We start from the raw sequence: 12,638 nt of genomic DNA, 5'->3' as shown, positions 1-12,638 counted from the left end.
TATATACATATGAGATGAATAATGTAGGGTATGTAAACATTATATTAAGTAGCATTGTTTAAAGTGGCTAGTGATATATTTTACATAAATTCCCATTATTAAAGTGGCTGGAGTTGAGTCAGTGTGTTGGCAGGAGCCACTCAATGTTAGTGGCGGCTGTTTAACAGTCTGATTGGCCTTGAGATAGAAGCTGTTTTTCAGTCTCTCGGTCACTGCTTTGATGCACCTGTACTGACCTCGCCTTCTGGATGATAGCGGGGTGAACAGGCAGTGGCTCGGGTGGTTGTTGTCCTTGATGATCTTTATGGCCTTCCTGTGACATCGGGTGGTGTAGGTGTCCTGGGGGGCAGGTAGTTTGCCCCCGGTGATGCGTTGTGCAGACCTCACTACCCTCTGGAGAGCCTTACGGTTGTGGGCAGAGCAGTTCCCGTACCAGGCGGTGATACAGCCCAACAGGATGCTCTCGATTGTGCATCTGTAGAAGTTTGTGAGTGCTTTTGGTGACAAGCCGAATTTCTTCAGCCTCCTGAGGTTGAAGAGGCGCTGCTGCGCCTTCTTCACGATGCTGTCTGTGTGGGTGGACCAATTCAGTTTGTCTGTGATGTGTACGCCGAGGAACTTAAAACTTACTACCCTCTCCACTACTGTCCCATCGATGTGGATAGGGGGGTGCTCCCTCTGCTGTTTCCTGAATTCCACAATCATCTCCTTAGTTTTGTTGACGTTGAGTGTGAGGTTATTTTCCTGACACCACACTCCAAGGGCCCTCACCTCCTCCCTGTAGGCCGTCTCGTCGTTGTTGGTAATCAAGCTAGGCTACCCGGGGCGGCAGGGTAGCCTAGTGGTTAGAGCATTGGACTAGTAACCGAAAGTAACCGAAGTTCATATCCCCGAGCTGACAAGGTACAAATCTGTCGTTCTGCCCCTGAACAGGCAGTTAACCCACTGTTCCTAGGCCATCATTGAAAATAAGAATCTGTTCTTAACTGACTTGCCTGGTTAAATAAAAGGTAAAATTAAATTAAAAAAGCCTACCACTGTAGTGTCGTCCACAAACTTGATGATTGAGTTGGAGATGTGCATGGCCACGCAGTGGTGGGTGAACAGGGAGTACAGGAGAGGGCTCAGAACGCACCCTTGTGTCCCCAGTGTTGAGGATCAGCGGGGTGGAGATGTTGTTACCTACCCTCACCACCTGGGGGCGGCCCGTCAGGAAGTCCAGTACCCAGTTGCACAGGGCGGGGTCTAGACCCAGGGTCTCGAGCTTGATGACAAGTTTGGAGGGTACTATGGTGTTAAATGCTGAGCTGTAGTCGATGAACAGCATTCTCACGTAGGTATTCCTCTTGTCCAGATGGGTTAGGGCAGTGTGGTTGAGATTGCATCATCTGTGGACCTAACAGATGAAGTCATGGTCAGCTTTGCCAAAAGGAGGGCGGGGAGGGCCTTGTATGCATTGCGGAAGTTAGAGTAGCAGTGATCACGTGTGTTACTCGCTCGTGTACTGCAATCGATATGCTGATAGCCTTGTTCTCAGATTAGCTTTGTTAAAATCCCCAGCTACAATAAATGCTGCCTCAGGATATGTGGTTTCCAGTTTGCATAAAGTCCAGTGAAGTTCCTTGATGGCCGTATTGGTATCCGCTTGCGGGGGGACAAGGCTGTGACAATAACCGAGAAGAGTTATCTTGGGAGATAATACGGTCAGCATTTGATTGTGAGGAATTCTATGTCAGGTGAAGAAAAGGACGTGAGTTATTGTATGTTGTTACAATTACTCCCACACTTCTTCTTACCAGAGAGATGTTTGTTCCTGTTGGCGCAATGCACTGAAAATTCTGTTGGCTGTACGGACTCTGAGAGCATGTCCCCAGCTAGCCATGTCTCCGTGAAACAGAGTATGTTACAATCCCGGATATCTCTTTGGAAAGCAACTCTTGCCCTAATTCCGTCGACTTTGTTAACTAGGGACTGGACATTAGCGAGTAATGTACTCGGAAGCGGTGGGTGATGTGTGCGCATCTGAAGCCCCACTAGAAGACGGCTCCGGCACTCTCTCCTCCGACGGCTTTATTTTGGGTCTGCCTCTGGAATCAGTTCAAATGCCCTGGGAGGTGCAGACAAAGGATCCGCTTCGGGAAAGTCGTATTCCTGGTCGTAGTGTTGGTTGTGCTGGTAAGTTGACATCTCTGATATCCAATAGTTCTTCCCGGCTGTATGTAATAACACTTGAGGTTTTCTGGGCTAACAATGTAAGAATAATACATACAACAACAAAAAATACTGCACAGTTTCCTAAGGACTTGAAGCGAAGCTGCCATCTATCGGCGCCATCTTACAATGGTGTCTGTGTGCGCATGTGTACACGCTCACCTGAGATGGCCACATGACCCATGCAGGGCAGCCTCTCATCCAGTGACCCACCAATACAGGACCTGCAGCGGAGAACACAGTGGTTTTATTTATTTACTAAATTGTTCTGACAGCAAACTGCCCCAAACCCACCCGCTCTCTCTCCTACCTGTGGCCTACTCTCTGCAGGACCTGGGCCTCCCTCATCCTCTGCAGCTGGCTGAGCAGGGCCAGGATGCGGGTGTTGCAGGTGAGCAGGCTCTTGGAGGCCTCCAGGGCCTGGTCTCTCTGGGAGCACGCAGCCAGCAGCTTACTGGCCCCCTCACGCATCCGCACCTCGCGGTCTATCTGACGCTGCACCTCACCATCCTGATTGGTTGAGTGACAGAGGAGAGCAAGAGCAATAGGGAGAGAAAGATTACAGAAAAGATAAGAGAGGCTCTACTTTACTCATCAGTTTGTGTACAGCTAGGTGACCCTTCCTCCACATTCAACAATGCCATATCTAACAACAGCTCCCAACACTACCCGACTCAACAGAAGTCAGAGGTCTTGGACCAGGCCGAGTCAGAAGGATGAGGGCAGTAAGGATATATTCTGTCCTGTTTACCAGAAACCCTAGACAAACAAGCAGCTTGGGCTTTCCACTTCAAACAGCACAAGAAATAGGATCGACACCCACCATCTCAGTTTGTTCTGAAATTGTGTCTGTAGTTAGAAACAGATAAAATGAGCATTCCTTTAACATTTTGATGGAATATAATCTGATCTCTTGAGAAGTTAAGATAATTGATTGGGCCCAAATTGGCCATTTATAATGTATAGGATTCATATAGTATTCAATAAATATAGTACCTAACGTCCAATGTGGTCCAAACTTTTTCCTTACAATCAATAAGATATGAGGAATCCCCCCCCAAAATGTAAAACCCTCCCACAGACCCCCCCACACCCACCCCAACAACAAGTATACATGAACAGTGTATGACAAGTAGTATGGAGCTGCAGCTCAGAGTATGGTTTCTTCAAATTATGCAATATATTCTCAGTGAATTAGGTGATGGTTCTTTTCCAACTGTTCAGATAAATTTGTCTGAAGTTGTTAGATTTTATGTCCCATCAGACATCCTGACATTACCAGGTTCTGACCACTAGGTGATGCCATTCCTGCTATTAGGTCAAATGTGTGAAAAATGTCATTTAAGTCATAGGAGTGATCTTGTCCCAGCTTGCTGCATCAGTGCCATCCTGCAGCCCACTAAGAGCTGGATTGTAATAGCATTTTCAGCAGTTTCCCCCTTAAACATTTAGCAGAATTTGTTGTCAGGAAAATGTTTGGTCCAACTAGGAGGTTTGGTACTATATTTATTAGCTGTGACCCTCACTCCCTGAGATGCAAAAACAGATGCAAAAAACAAATGTTCAATACACACTTGTACTTGTGTGAAATAGGACAAATAGGCACCCACCAAATAATAATAATCATTATTATTACACTGAAAAACAATATAAACACAACATGTAAAGTGTTACATGAAATAAAAGATCCCAGAAATGCACCAAAAGCTTATTTCTCTTAAGTTTTGTGCTATTCATTTACATCCCCGTCAGTGAGCATTTTTCCTTTTCCAAGATAATCCATCCACCTGACAGGTGTGGCACATCAAGAAGCTTATTAAACAGCATGATCGTTACACAGGTGCACCTTGTGCTGGGGACAATAAAAGGCCAATTTAAAAAATGTGCCGTTTTGTCACACAACACAATGCTACAGATGTCTCAAGTTGAGGGAGCATGCAATTGGAATGCTGACTGCAGGAATGTCCACTCTGATAGACCCGGTCAAAATAGCATCTTGGGTTAAACAGACTGTGATGTGTGATTACACATACATTTTTGGACTTTTAATTTAATTAAACACGGAGTGTACAAAACATTAGAAACACCTGCTCTTTCCATGACAGACTGGCCAGGTGAATCCAGGTGAAAGCTATGATCCCTTATTTGACCGGGCTATGGTAGTAGGTGCCAGGAGCACTGGTATGAGTGTGTCAAGAACTCCAACGCTGCTGGGTTTCTCACGCTCAACAGTTTGCTGTGTTTATCAAGAATGCTCCACCCCCCAAAGGCCATTCAGCCAACTTGACACAACTGTGTGAAGCACTGGAGTCAACATGGGTCAGCATCTCTGTGGAACTAAATATTAATGTTTGGTACAAACAGTGTACATAAACCTCGTACCCATTGTTTCTTGAAGAACATTACTTAGAAATGCCTTATGAGCCCCTTTCCTCAGCGGTTTACCAAAACAGTGGCGAGGTGCTGGCTTTGTTGTTGTTTGGCACTTATGACGCAAGTCAAGAAGAACGCTGTCTGTTCGGTCATGATGTAGTCTCTGAGCTCTCCTCACAGTCTTCTAACCTGTCCACTCAGATGGGGCGGCAGGGTAGCCTAGTGGTTAGAGTGTTGGACTAGTAACCGAAAGGTTGCAAGTTCGAATCCCCGAGCTGACAAGGTACAAATCTGTCGTTCTGCCCCTGAACAGGCAGTTAACCCACTGTTCCTAGGCCGTCATTGAAAATAAGAATTTGTTCTTAACTGACTTGCCTAGTTAAATTTAAAAAAATAATAATAAACACCACGTCCAAAAAAAACGAGGAGGAACACCAGAGGACTGTCAGACATCCGAAAGAGACACACCCACCCACTTAAAATTCCTATCCTACCCTACCACTCAGTGGCCTTGTGATTTGAGTAACCGCCCTGAGATTGAATGGTTGGGAGTTCGATCCCTGGCCGAGTCATACCATAGACTGTAAAAATGGGACCCGGTGCGTCACTGTTTGCACTCCGCATTAAGGGGATAGAGTCGAGGTAAGGCCCTTCTATAGACTAGCTTCCTGTCCAGGGGGTGTAGTTGTTCATCAAGCTGCCTCACGCTACAGAAATAGGAGACACAATCCTGGGGCCTCATTTTCTTTTTAAAAAGCCGAGTACATTCGCCGTTGGAGATCGCATAACTGGGAGTGTACTCCTTATACGTTTCATTATATAAATCAATCAAATTGCAGGACTCCTTTTCTGACATGACTTACAGTATTTCTGCTACTATAACCTAGGAAGATAACAAATATTACCATTCATCCATCCACTATTTTAAATATTTGACAACAATACAACGCTACAGCATGGTGTTGCTGTGTGATAGAAGCACAACATCATAGCCTATTTCATTTCATAGCCTATACCAAGGCAGGAGATCGATCACAAGCATCTAATAAGTAAAATATTGAACAGTTCCTCTCTGGCATAGAAGTGCAGGCTGTAACATTTACTTATAAATTGCTCTTATAAGCAATCAATTTTGCAGAATGCGCCGCCAGTGGTTGGCGCTCGCTATAGGCGGCATGCATGTTTCATTTGAAAAAGTCACTGCAAGATAATCCATCCACCTAACAGGTGTGGCATATCAAGAGGCTGATTAAAAAGCATGATCATTACACAGGTGCACCTTGTGCCAGGGCAATAAAGGGGAACTCTAAAATGTGCAGTTTTGTCACACAATCCCACAGATTTTAATTATTATTATTATTTTTTAAATTTCACCTTTATTTAACCAGGTAGGCTAGTTGAGAACAGGTTCTCATTTGCAACTGCGACCTGGCCAAGATAAAGCATAGCAGTGTGAACAGACAACACAGGGTTACACATGGAGTAAACAATTAACAAGTCAATAACACAGTAGAGAAAAAAGGGAAGTCTATATACAATGTGTGCAAAAGAGCAGAAAAGTAAATAAAAACTGTGGGGATGAGGTAGGTGAAAATGGGTGGGCTATTTACCAATAGATTATGTACAGCTGCAGCGATCGGTTAGCTGCTCAGATAGCAGATGTTTAAAGTTGGTGAGGGAGATAAAAGTCTCCAACTTCAGCGATTTTTGCAATTCATTCCAGTCACAGGCAGCAGAGTACTGGAACGAAAGGCGGCCGAATGAGGTGTTGGCTTTAGGGATGGTCAATGAGATACACCTGCTGGAGCGCGTGCTACGGATGGGTGTTGCCATCGTGACCAGTGAGCTGAGATAAGGCGGAGCTTTGCCTAGCATGGCCTTGTAGATGACCTGGAGCCAGTGGATCTGGCGACGAATATGTAGCGAGGGCCAGCCGACTAGAGCATACAAGTCGCAGTGGTGGGTAGTATAAGGTGCTTTAGTGACAAAACGGATGGCACTGTGATAAACTGCATCCAGTTTGCTGAGAAGAGTGTTGGAAGCAATTTTGTAGATGACATCGCCGAAGTCGAGGATCGGTAGGATAGTCAGTTTTACTAGGGTAAGCTTGGCAGCGTGAGTGAAGGCTTTGTTGCGGAATAGAAATCCGACTCCTAATTTGATTTTCGATTGGAGATGTTTGATATGGGTCTGGAAGGAGAGTTTGCAGTCTAGCCAGACACCTAGGTACTTATAGGTGTCCACATATTCAAGGTCGGAACCATCCAGTGTGGTGATGCTAGTCGGGCAAGCGGGTGCAGGCAGCGATCAGTTGAAAAGCATGCATTTGGTTTTACTAGCGTTTAAGAGCAGTTGGAGGCCACGGAAGGAGTGTTGTATGGCATTGAAGCTCGATTGGAGGTTAGATAGCACAGTGTCCAATGACGGGCCGAAAGTGTATAGAATGGTGTCGTCTGCGTAGAGGTGGATCAGGGAATCGCCCGCAGCAAGAGCAACATCATTGATATACACAGAGAAAAGAGTCGGCCCGAGAATTGAGCCCTGTGGCACCCCCATAGAGACTGCCAGAGGACCGGACAACATGCCCTCCGATTTGACACACTGAACTCTGTCTGCAAAGTAATTGGTGAACCAGGCAGGGCAGTCATCCGAAAAACCGAGGCTACTGAGTCTGCCGATAAGAATATGGTGATTGACAGAGTCGAAAGATGTCTTTTCTTTTCTTATTAAAGGAGTGTGCAAATTGGCATGCTGACTGCAGGAATGTCCACCAGAGCTGTTAGAGAAATTAATGAATTTGGCAGTACATCCAACTGGCCTCACCAACCCATGAACTCCACATCGAGCTTCTTCACCTGCGCGTGTGAGACCAGCCACCCGGACAGCTGATGAAACTGTGGGTTTGCACAACCTAAGAATTTCTGCAAACACTGTCAGAAACATCCCAGGGAAGCTCATCTGCGTGCTTTTCGTCCTCACCAGGGTCTTGCAGACTGCAGTTCAGCGTCGTAACCGACTTCACTGGGAAAATGCTCAACATCGATGGCCACTGGCACATTGGAAAAGTGTGCTCTTCACAGATGGCAGACAGACAGTGTGTATGGCGTCATGTGGACGAGCGGTTTGCTGATGTCAACATTATGAACAGAGTGCGTCATGGTGGCGGTGGGGTTATGGTATGGGCGGGCGGGCATAAGCTACAGACAATGAACACAATTACATTTTATCAATGGCAATTTGAATGCACAGAGATACCGTGACGAGATCCTGAGGCCCATTGTCATGCCATTCATCCACTGCCATCACCTCATGTTTCAGCATGATAATGCACAGAGATACCGTGACGAGATCCTGAGGCCCATTGTCATGCCATTCATCCACTGCCATCACCTCATGTTTCAGCATGATAATGCACAGCCCCATGTCGCAAGGATCTGGAAACAATTCCAAATAGATTAGGGCCTAAATTATTTAAATTGACTGATTTCCTTATATGAACTGTAACTCAGTAAAATCTCTGAAATTGTTGCATCTTTTGCATCTAGATTTTTGTTCAGTGTATTATATTTACTGAATATTATACGAGTCCTGTAAATAAATAAAAATGGCCAATTTGAGTGCAATCAATTAGTTTAATTATATTTCAACAAAATAATGTTGCAGGAATGCTAATCTTATACATTTTAACCACCAAAACCATTTCAGAAGAATCTGAGATGGTGGGTGTCCCGGCTTACTGAAATGACATGGAACAACCCAGCTAAAGTATCAGGGTTTGGTGTGTGTGTGTGTGTGTGTGTCCACTGGCATTGGTACCTGGCAGGATAATTAATCAGATCAGACTGCTAAGACAATACGTTGTGGGGCAAAATGTGGTGACATTATCTAGCCTGTGACTTATGCTGTATTGTTTTAGGTTTTGTGGCAACATTGGTTTAACTCTATATCACTATACACATTCAAACCAGGTTAAGATTGGAGGATTGGAAGAGATCAATGATCATGCTTTGTGCTGCTGCTGCTACTACTACATCATTTAATTATAGTATTTTGACCATTACCCTCAATGGTATGTTATGTTTCTTATAAGCATGGATAGATCCCATTTTTACATTATTTTTTAAAACTAAACAAGTTAGTCATGAACAAATTCTTATTTTACAATGACGACCTACACCGGCCAAACCCTAACCAGCACGACGCTGGGCCAATTGTGCACCGCCCTATGGGACTCCCAATAACAGCTGGTTGCGATACATCCCGGGATCGAACCAGGGTTGGTAGTGACACCTCTAGCACTTAGATGCAGTGCCTTAGACCGCTGCGCCAGTCTACCAGTTACCTACCAGGATATAGCACACCTAACATGAGGTCCCTGATTACCATATCTGTGCAGAAACATAAGAATTCCTATCCAGGCCCAACTTCAAACAGATGTCTACACAGCCCAAATTCCGACTAGAGTCCATATTCCTTCCAATACATCAATCAAATTCTTCACGAGCCATCTTGTACACACATAAATACATGATCCTAAATATGTGATCATGGGTGCTCCTGAGAAAGATTTTCTAAGTATATTCACACATGTACACCATATATTACAAGCATCCCTACGCAACGACCAAGCTATAGTAAAACGGTCTGGTACTGCCTCTGTACCAACACTGTTCTGTACACTCACCTGGTTATTTTCAAAGATGTTCATGTTCCTCGGTCCTTCAAAGAGCTCCACCATCTACTTTGTGAATGACTCCACCAGTCTTATAATACAGAACATACAGTCCGGTCTAGTTTGAGTTATTAAAGCTACAGTCAGCCAGAGAGACGAGAGAAGGTCCAGTCAACGGGGAGTGGAGGCGGGGATTTTACATGGATTAGTATGCCTTGTTATTTCAAGTCCCAGACTAGTCCCACCTCTGGGGAGACTAACCTAATACCTGGATGTCCTTTACCTGACATTTACCTGACATGTAATATACAGGCCATAGTCATACGTCATATCAACAGATATCTTACCACCATCTTCAGCTCTGACCTATTGTTAGCATGCCGTTTTCATCATGGTTCAGAGTATTCAACGATTTGCATGTACTGTACTGTAATATGACTGAGTAGATCGTAAGCAACAGTGCCCTCTCCTGGACTGTTCTGTACTACATCCAATGGCCATTCTATTCGTAGTTCATAGAGCACATGGTTACAGACCTCAGGCATTGCAGTGAGACAGCATTGTCAAATCCATTCAACTCCAGAGGGGGAGGGTTGGAGCCAATAATGTATAAAAGGATTTGGACTGCCTAGTGGGTTACTGGCCAGTAAAAACACAATGAAATGCTGTCCAATCTGATATTGGAACCTGCCACTGTATTATCAAGGCTCTCTACACTGCAGCACTATGCAGAGATGTTAATGAGTGGTAAAAGCTAGCTCACTCTGGCCTACTGATCTAAGGTCAGTCAACTGCAGAGGAGGTGGATTATTTTAGCCCGTGATCATGACTCCATTACATTACACATAAGCGTCATAGGACGAAGGTGTCTTCTGTACGGGGGAGTTTTGTTAAGAGCCGCAACGTTCGGTCTGAACATTAACACCGTGTGGTACGGTTTTGGATGCATAAGGACCATAATCTTTAATATCAGCAAGAAATAATAAATGAAAGAAACTAAAGGTTAAATTGATACACACGTTAATAGGTGTTACAGCATTTGTTTATGGAAGACAGAGTGGACTACCTGTGCTAATTAGCTAGCTTAAAGCTGATGTAGTTTTAAGCTACATTTGAACCCAACCAATGTTTTTAACCTCAACCCATGTCTTAAGCAGCAACCAACTTGTGGACATCAAACATGGACGGTCATGATTAGGTCAATATTAGACTTACTACACAGGAGGACATCGGATGGTTTCCCCAATGGCAGCATCACATACTGCAGGCTTAAAACCCCAAGCTGCTCTCAGACAGAACAGTCATTGTGTGAGACTGACCGCATAGTTAGAGAGGTAACAGAAGTTATGGATCAATCATTCACTGTGACATATGGAGCTGTCTGGTCTTCCGGGACCTGAGCAATGATATGAGTCACAGTCTGGTCTGCTCTCCTCCCACTCCCTGGCGTTAGGTCAGGTGTGTGGGTGTTTGTGTGTTGGGATTTCAGCTCTTCATCTCTCATCTTCTCTCTATTTCTCCCCTCCGTCTATTCTTCAATTCACCTGAAGATGCCCCTTGGTCTAAGTGTTGATTGGTGACTTTATTATGTAATCAGTTGATTCTGTGAGTCTGAAAAAAGCATTCCATGTTTTTATGCAGCTGATAAAAGTGTTAAATGAGTCTGATAAGAAATCTGGCTGTGCCAAGTATAAAGACTAGAGGGCAAAGATCTTGGGGGGGGGATGACATAACGTCGGAATAAAAGCGTCTCATTTCCCATGGGAGGGAGGAATGGAGAGCGAGAGAATGAATGTGTATATGAACTATAAAATATTTCAAGCATCGTATCGCCTCTTATTAGTGACTTAAAGAGTTACTGTTACTCAAGACAAACAATATCATTTCAAGGCCAGGAAGCAATATGTACCTTCCAGCTAGATTACTCAGGTATGAGTCATTTCACAAATTCACAAAATTTCACAAGTTCACAAAATTTCCAGTATGTGATGTCATTGTATCAATCACCAAAAGCCACAATAAGTTTTTTCTCAGGGGGAAAAGAAGTCTAAGCAATATTGTTAAAAGGGGCAATCTGCTTTTGCTACGTACATTTTTTTGCAGGACTTATAAATGATATACACTCATTGACTCTTGAAGAATATAACTTCTAAATTACTCAAGAGCTGAGTTCAACTGGCCTAGCCCATTAGAACTATAACTTTGATATATTGGATGGTCAGTCCTTTCATCAATAGCTCTGTCTATGAATTTAAGACTAACATTTCTCCAGGCTTAAATCAAAACAGGGGGTCGGCGGTGCCCTTTGTTATTGTTTCAAATGCGAGTTGCCCCTTTACATTATAGTTATGAGCAGAGCACATTACTTATTTCAAATAGCCTGATATACTGTGATCCAATTGATCATAGAGAACCCAAATACACCGCATCAACAGCAGAAAACAGGAAAATATGGTATAACGCATTAACACAGGGCGGGATGATCACTTTGTGGAGCGAAACGTTAGCTCTCCACTCACCTGTGCCGTGTCCGTAAGAGTGTTGAAATGCCCCCGTCGTCGTATTTCCAGATCCAATGCTGACCCCCTTGCTACCGTGGTTCTCGACACCTGATTTCGGCAAAACATTCTAATAACCTACCATGTAAGTCAAAAGGATTCTTGAAAAGCTATGACAAATGGTAGCCTGAAAATGAGAAGACCCGCACTATGACTACTGTTTTATAGTAGAAGCTATCGAGAAATTAATAAGTTATTCAAGAAGTTATAGTAAGGTCCGTGGGTCATCGCCGTGTTGGTAACGTTACTACTATCCAAGGAGCCAGGGGTGCGGTTGGGTTGGGGGCGTGGAGAGGAATAATTCTTCTTCGGTATCAGGGCGTTCGCACATTTGTTTGTGCATGCCGCCACCTATTGATCAAATTACACTTTGTGAAATGAAAATGAACTACCAACCAATCCTACACCTATAATAGCACTATAAAAATATATATAATAATTACAAATAAAATAAAATACCACCCCATTCCACTACTTTGACCCTAACTGATCCTACACTAGGCCAACGGCCTGGGACAATGGGACACTTTTGTTTAACACACCTTGTAACTCTGCAGTAAAACCTCTACACCCAAGTACTTCTCTGCAGCTGCCACCACCACATCTATTCTCTGTGATTTACATTCCGTTGCTGTGGTACAGTTGATAACCATGACAATGAATGCTAAGAAGCCAACATTACTGAAGCACACATTTTTATCACTCTGTATTGGCCCAGGACTAGTACTCACCCTTGACCCATCCTCCTCTACTCTCTTCATTGCCTCAGCATACGACACCTTCTGTTCTACTCTGACCCTGGCAACCGGTCTCTCTCAAACCGG

At 44.2% G+C, this 12,638-nt stretch overlaps 1 protein-coding gene across 1 annotated transcript in view; it reads right to left on the bottom strand.

Annotated features, from left to right (window-relative positions):
* Positions 1-12,086, bottom strand: part of LOC115147149 (rhotekin-like) — a 49,001-nt gene extending 36,915 nt beyond the window's left edge. Inside the window, exons 1-3 of the mRNA XM_029689194.2 lie at positions 11,776-12,086; positions 2,522-2,721; positions 2,374-2,435 (exon numbers count right to left, since the gene is read on the bottom strand). Coding sequence (XP_029545054.1) covers positions 2,374-2,435; positions 2,522-2,721; positions 11,776-11,883 — 370 coding nt within the window. The 5' untranslated portion in view covers positions 11,884-12,086. The remainder of the gene's footprint in view (positions 1-2,373; positions 2,436-2,521; positions 2,722-11,775) is intronic.
* Between the last annotated feature and the right edge of the window lie 552 nt (positions 12,087-12,638).

The sequence above is a fragment of the Oncorhynchus nerka genome, linkage group LG19, assembly GCF_034236695.1.
Source record: "Oncorhynchus nerka isolate Pitt River linkage group LG19, Oner_Uvic_2.0, whole genome shotgun sequence".
In the NCBI taxonomy this organism is placed as follows: Eukaryota; Metazoa; Chordata; class Actinopteri; order Salmoniformes; family Salmonidae; genus Oncorhynchus; species Oncorhynchus nerka.
The sequence above is the reverse complement of the archived record's forward strand: the minus strand, read 5'-3'. Positions and strand labels throughout refer to the sequence as shown.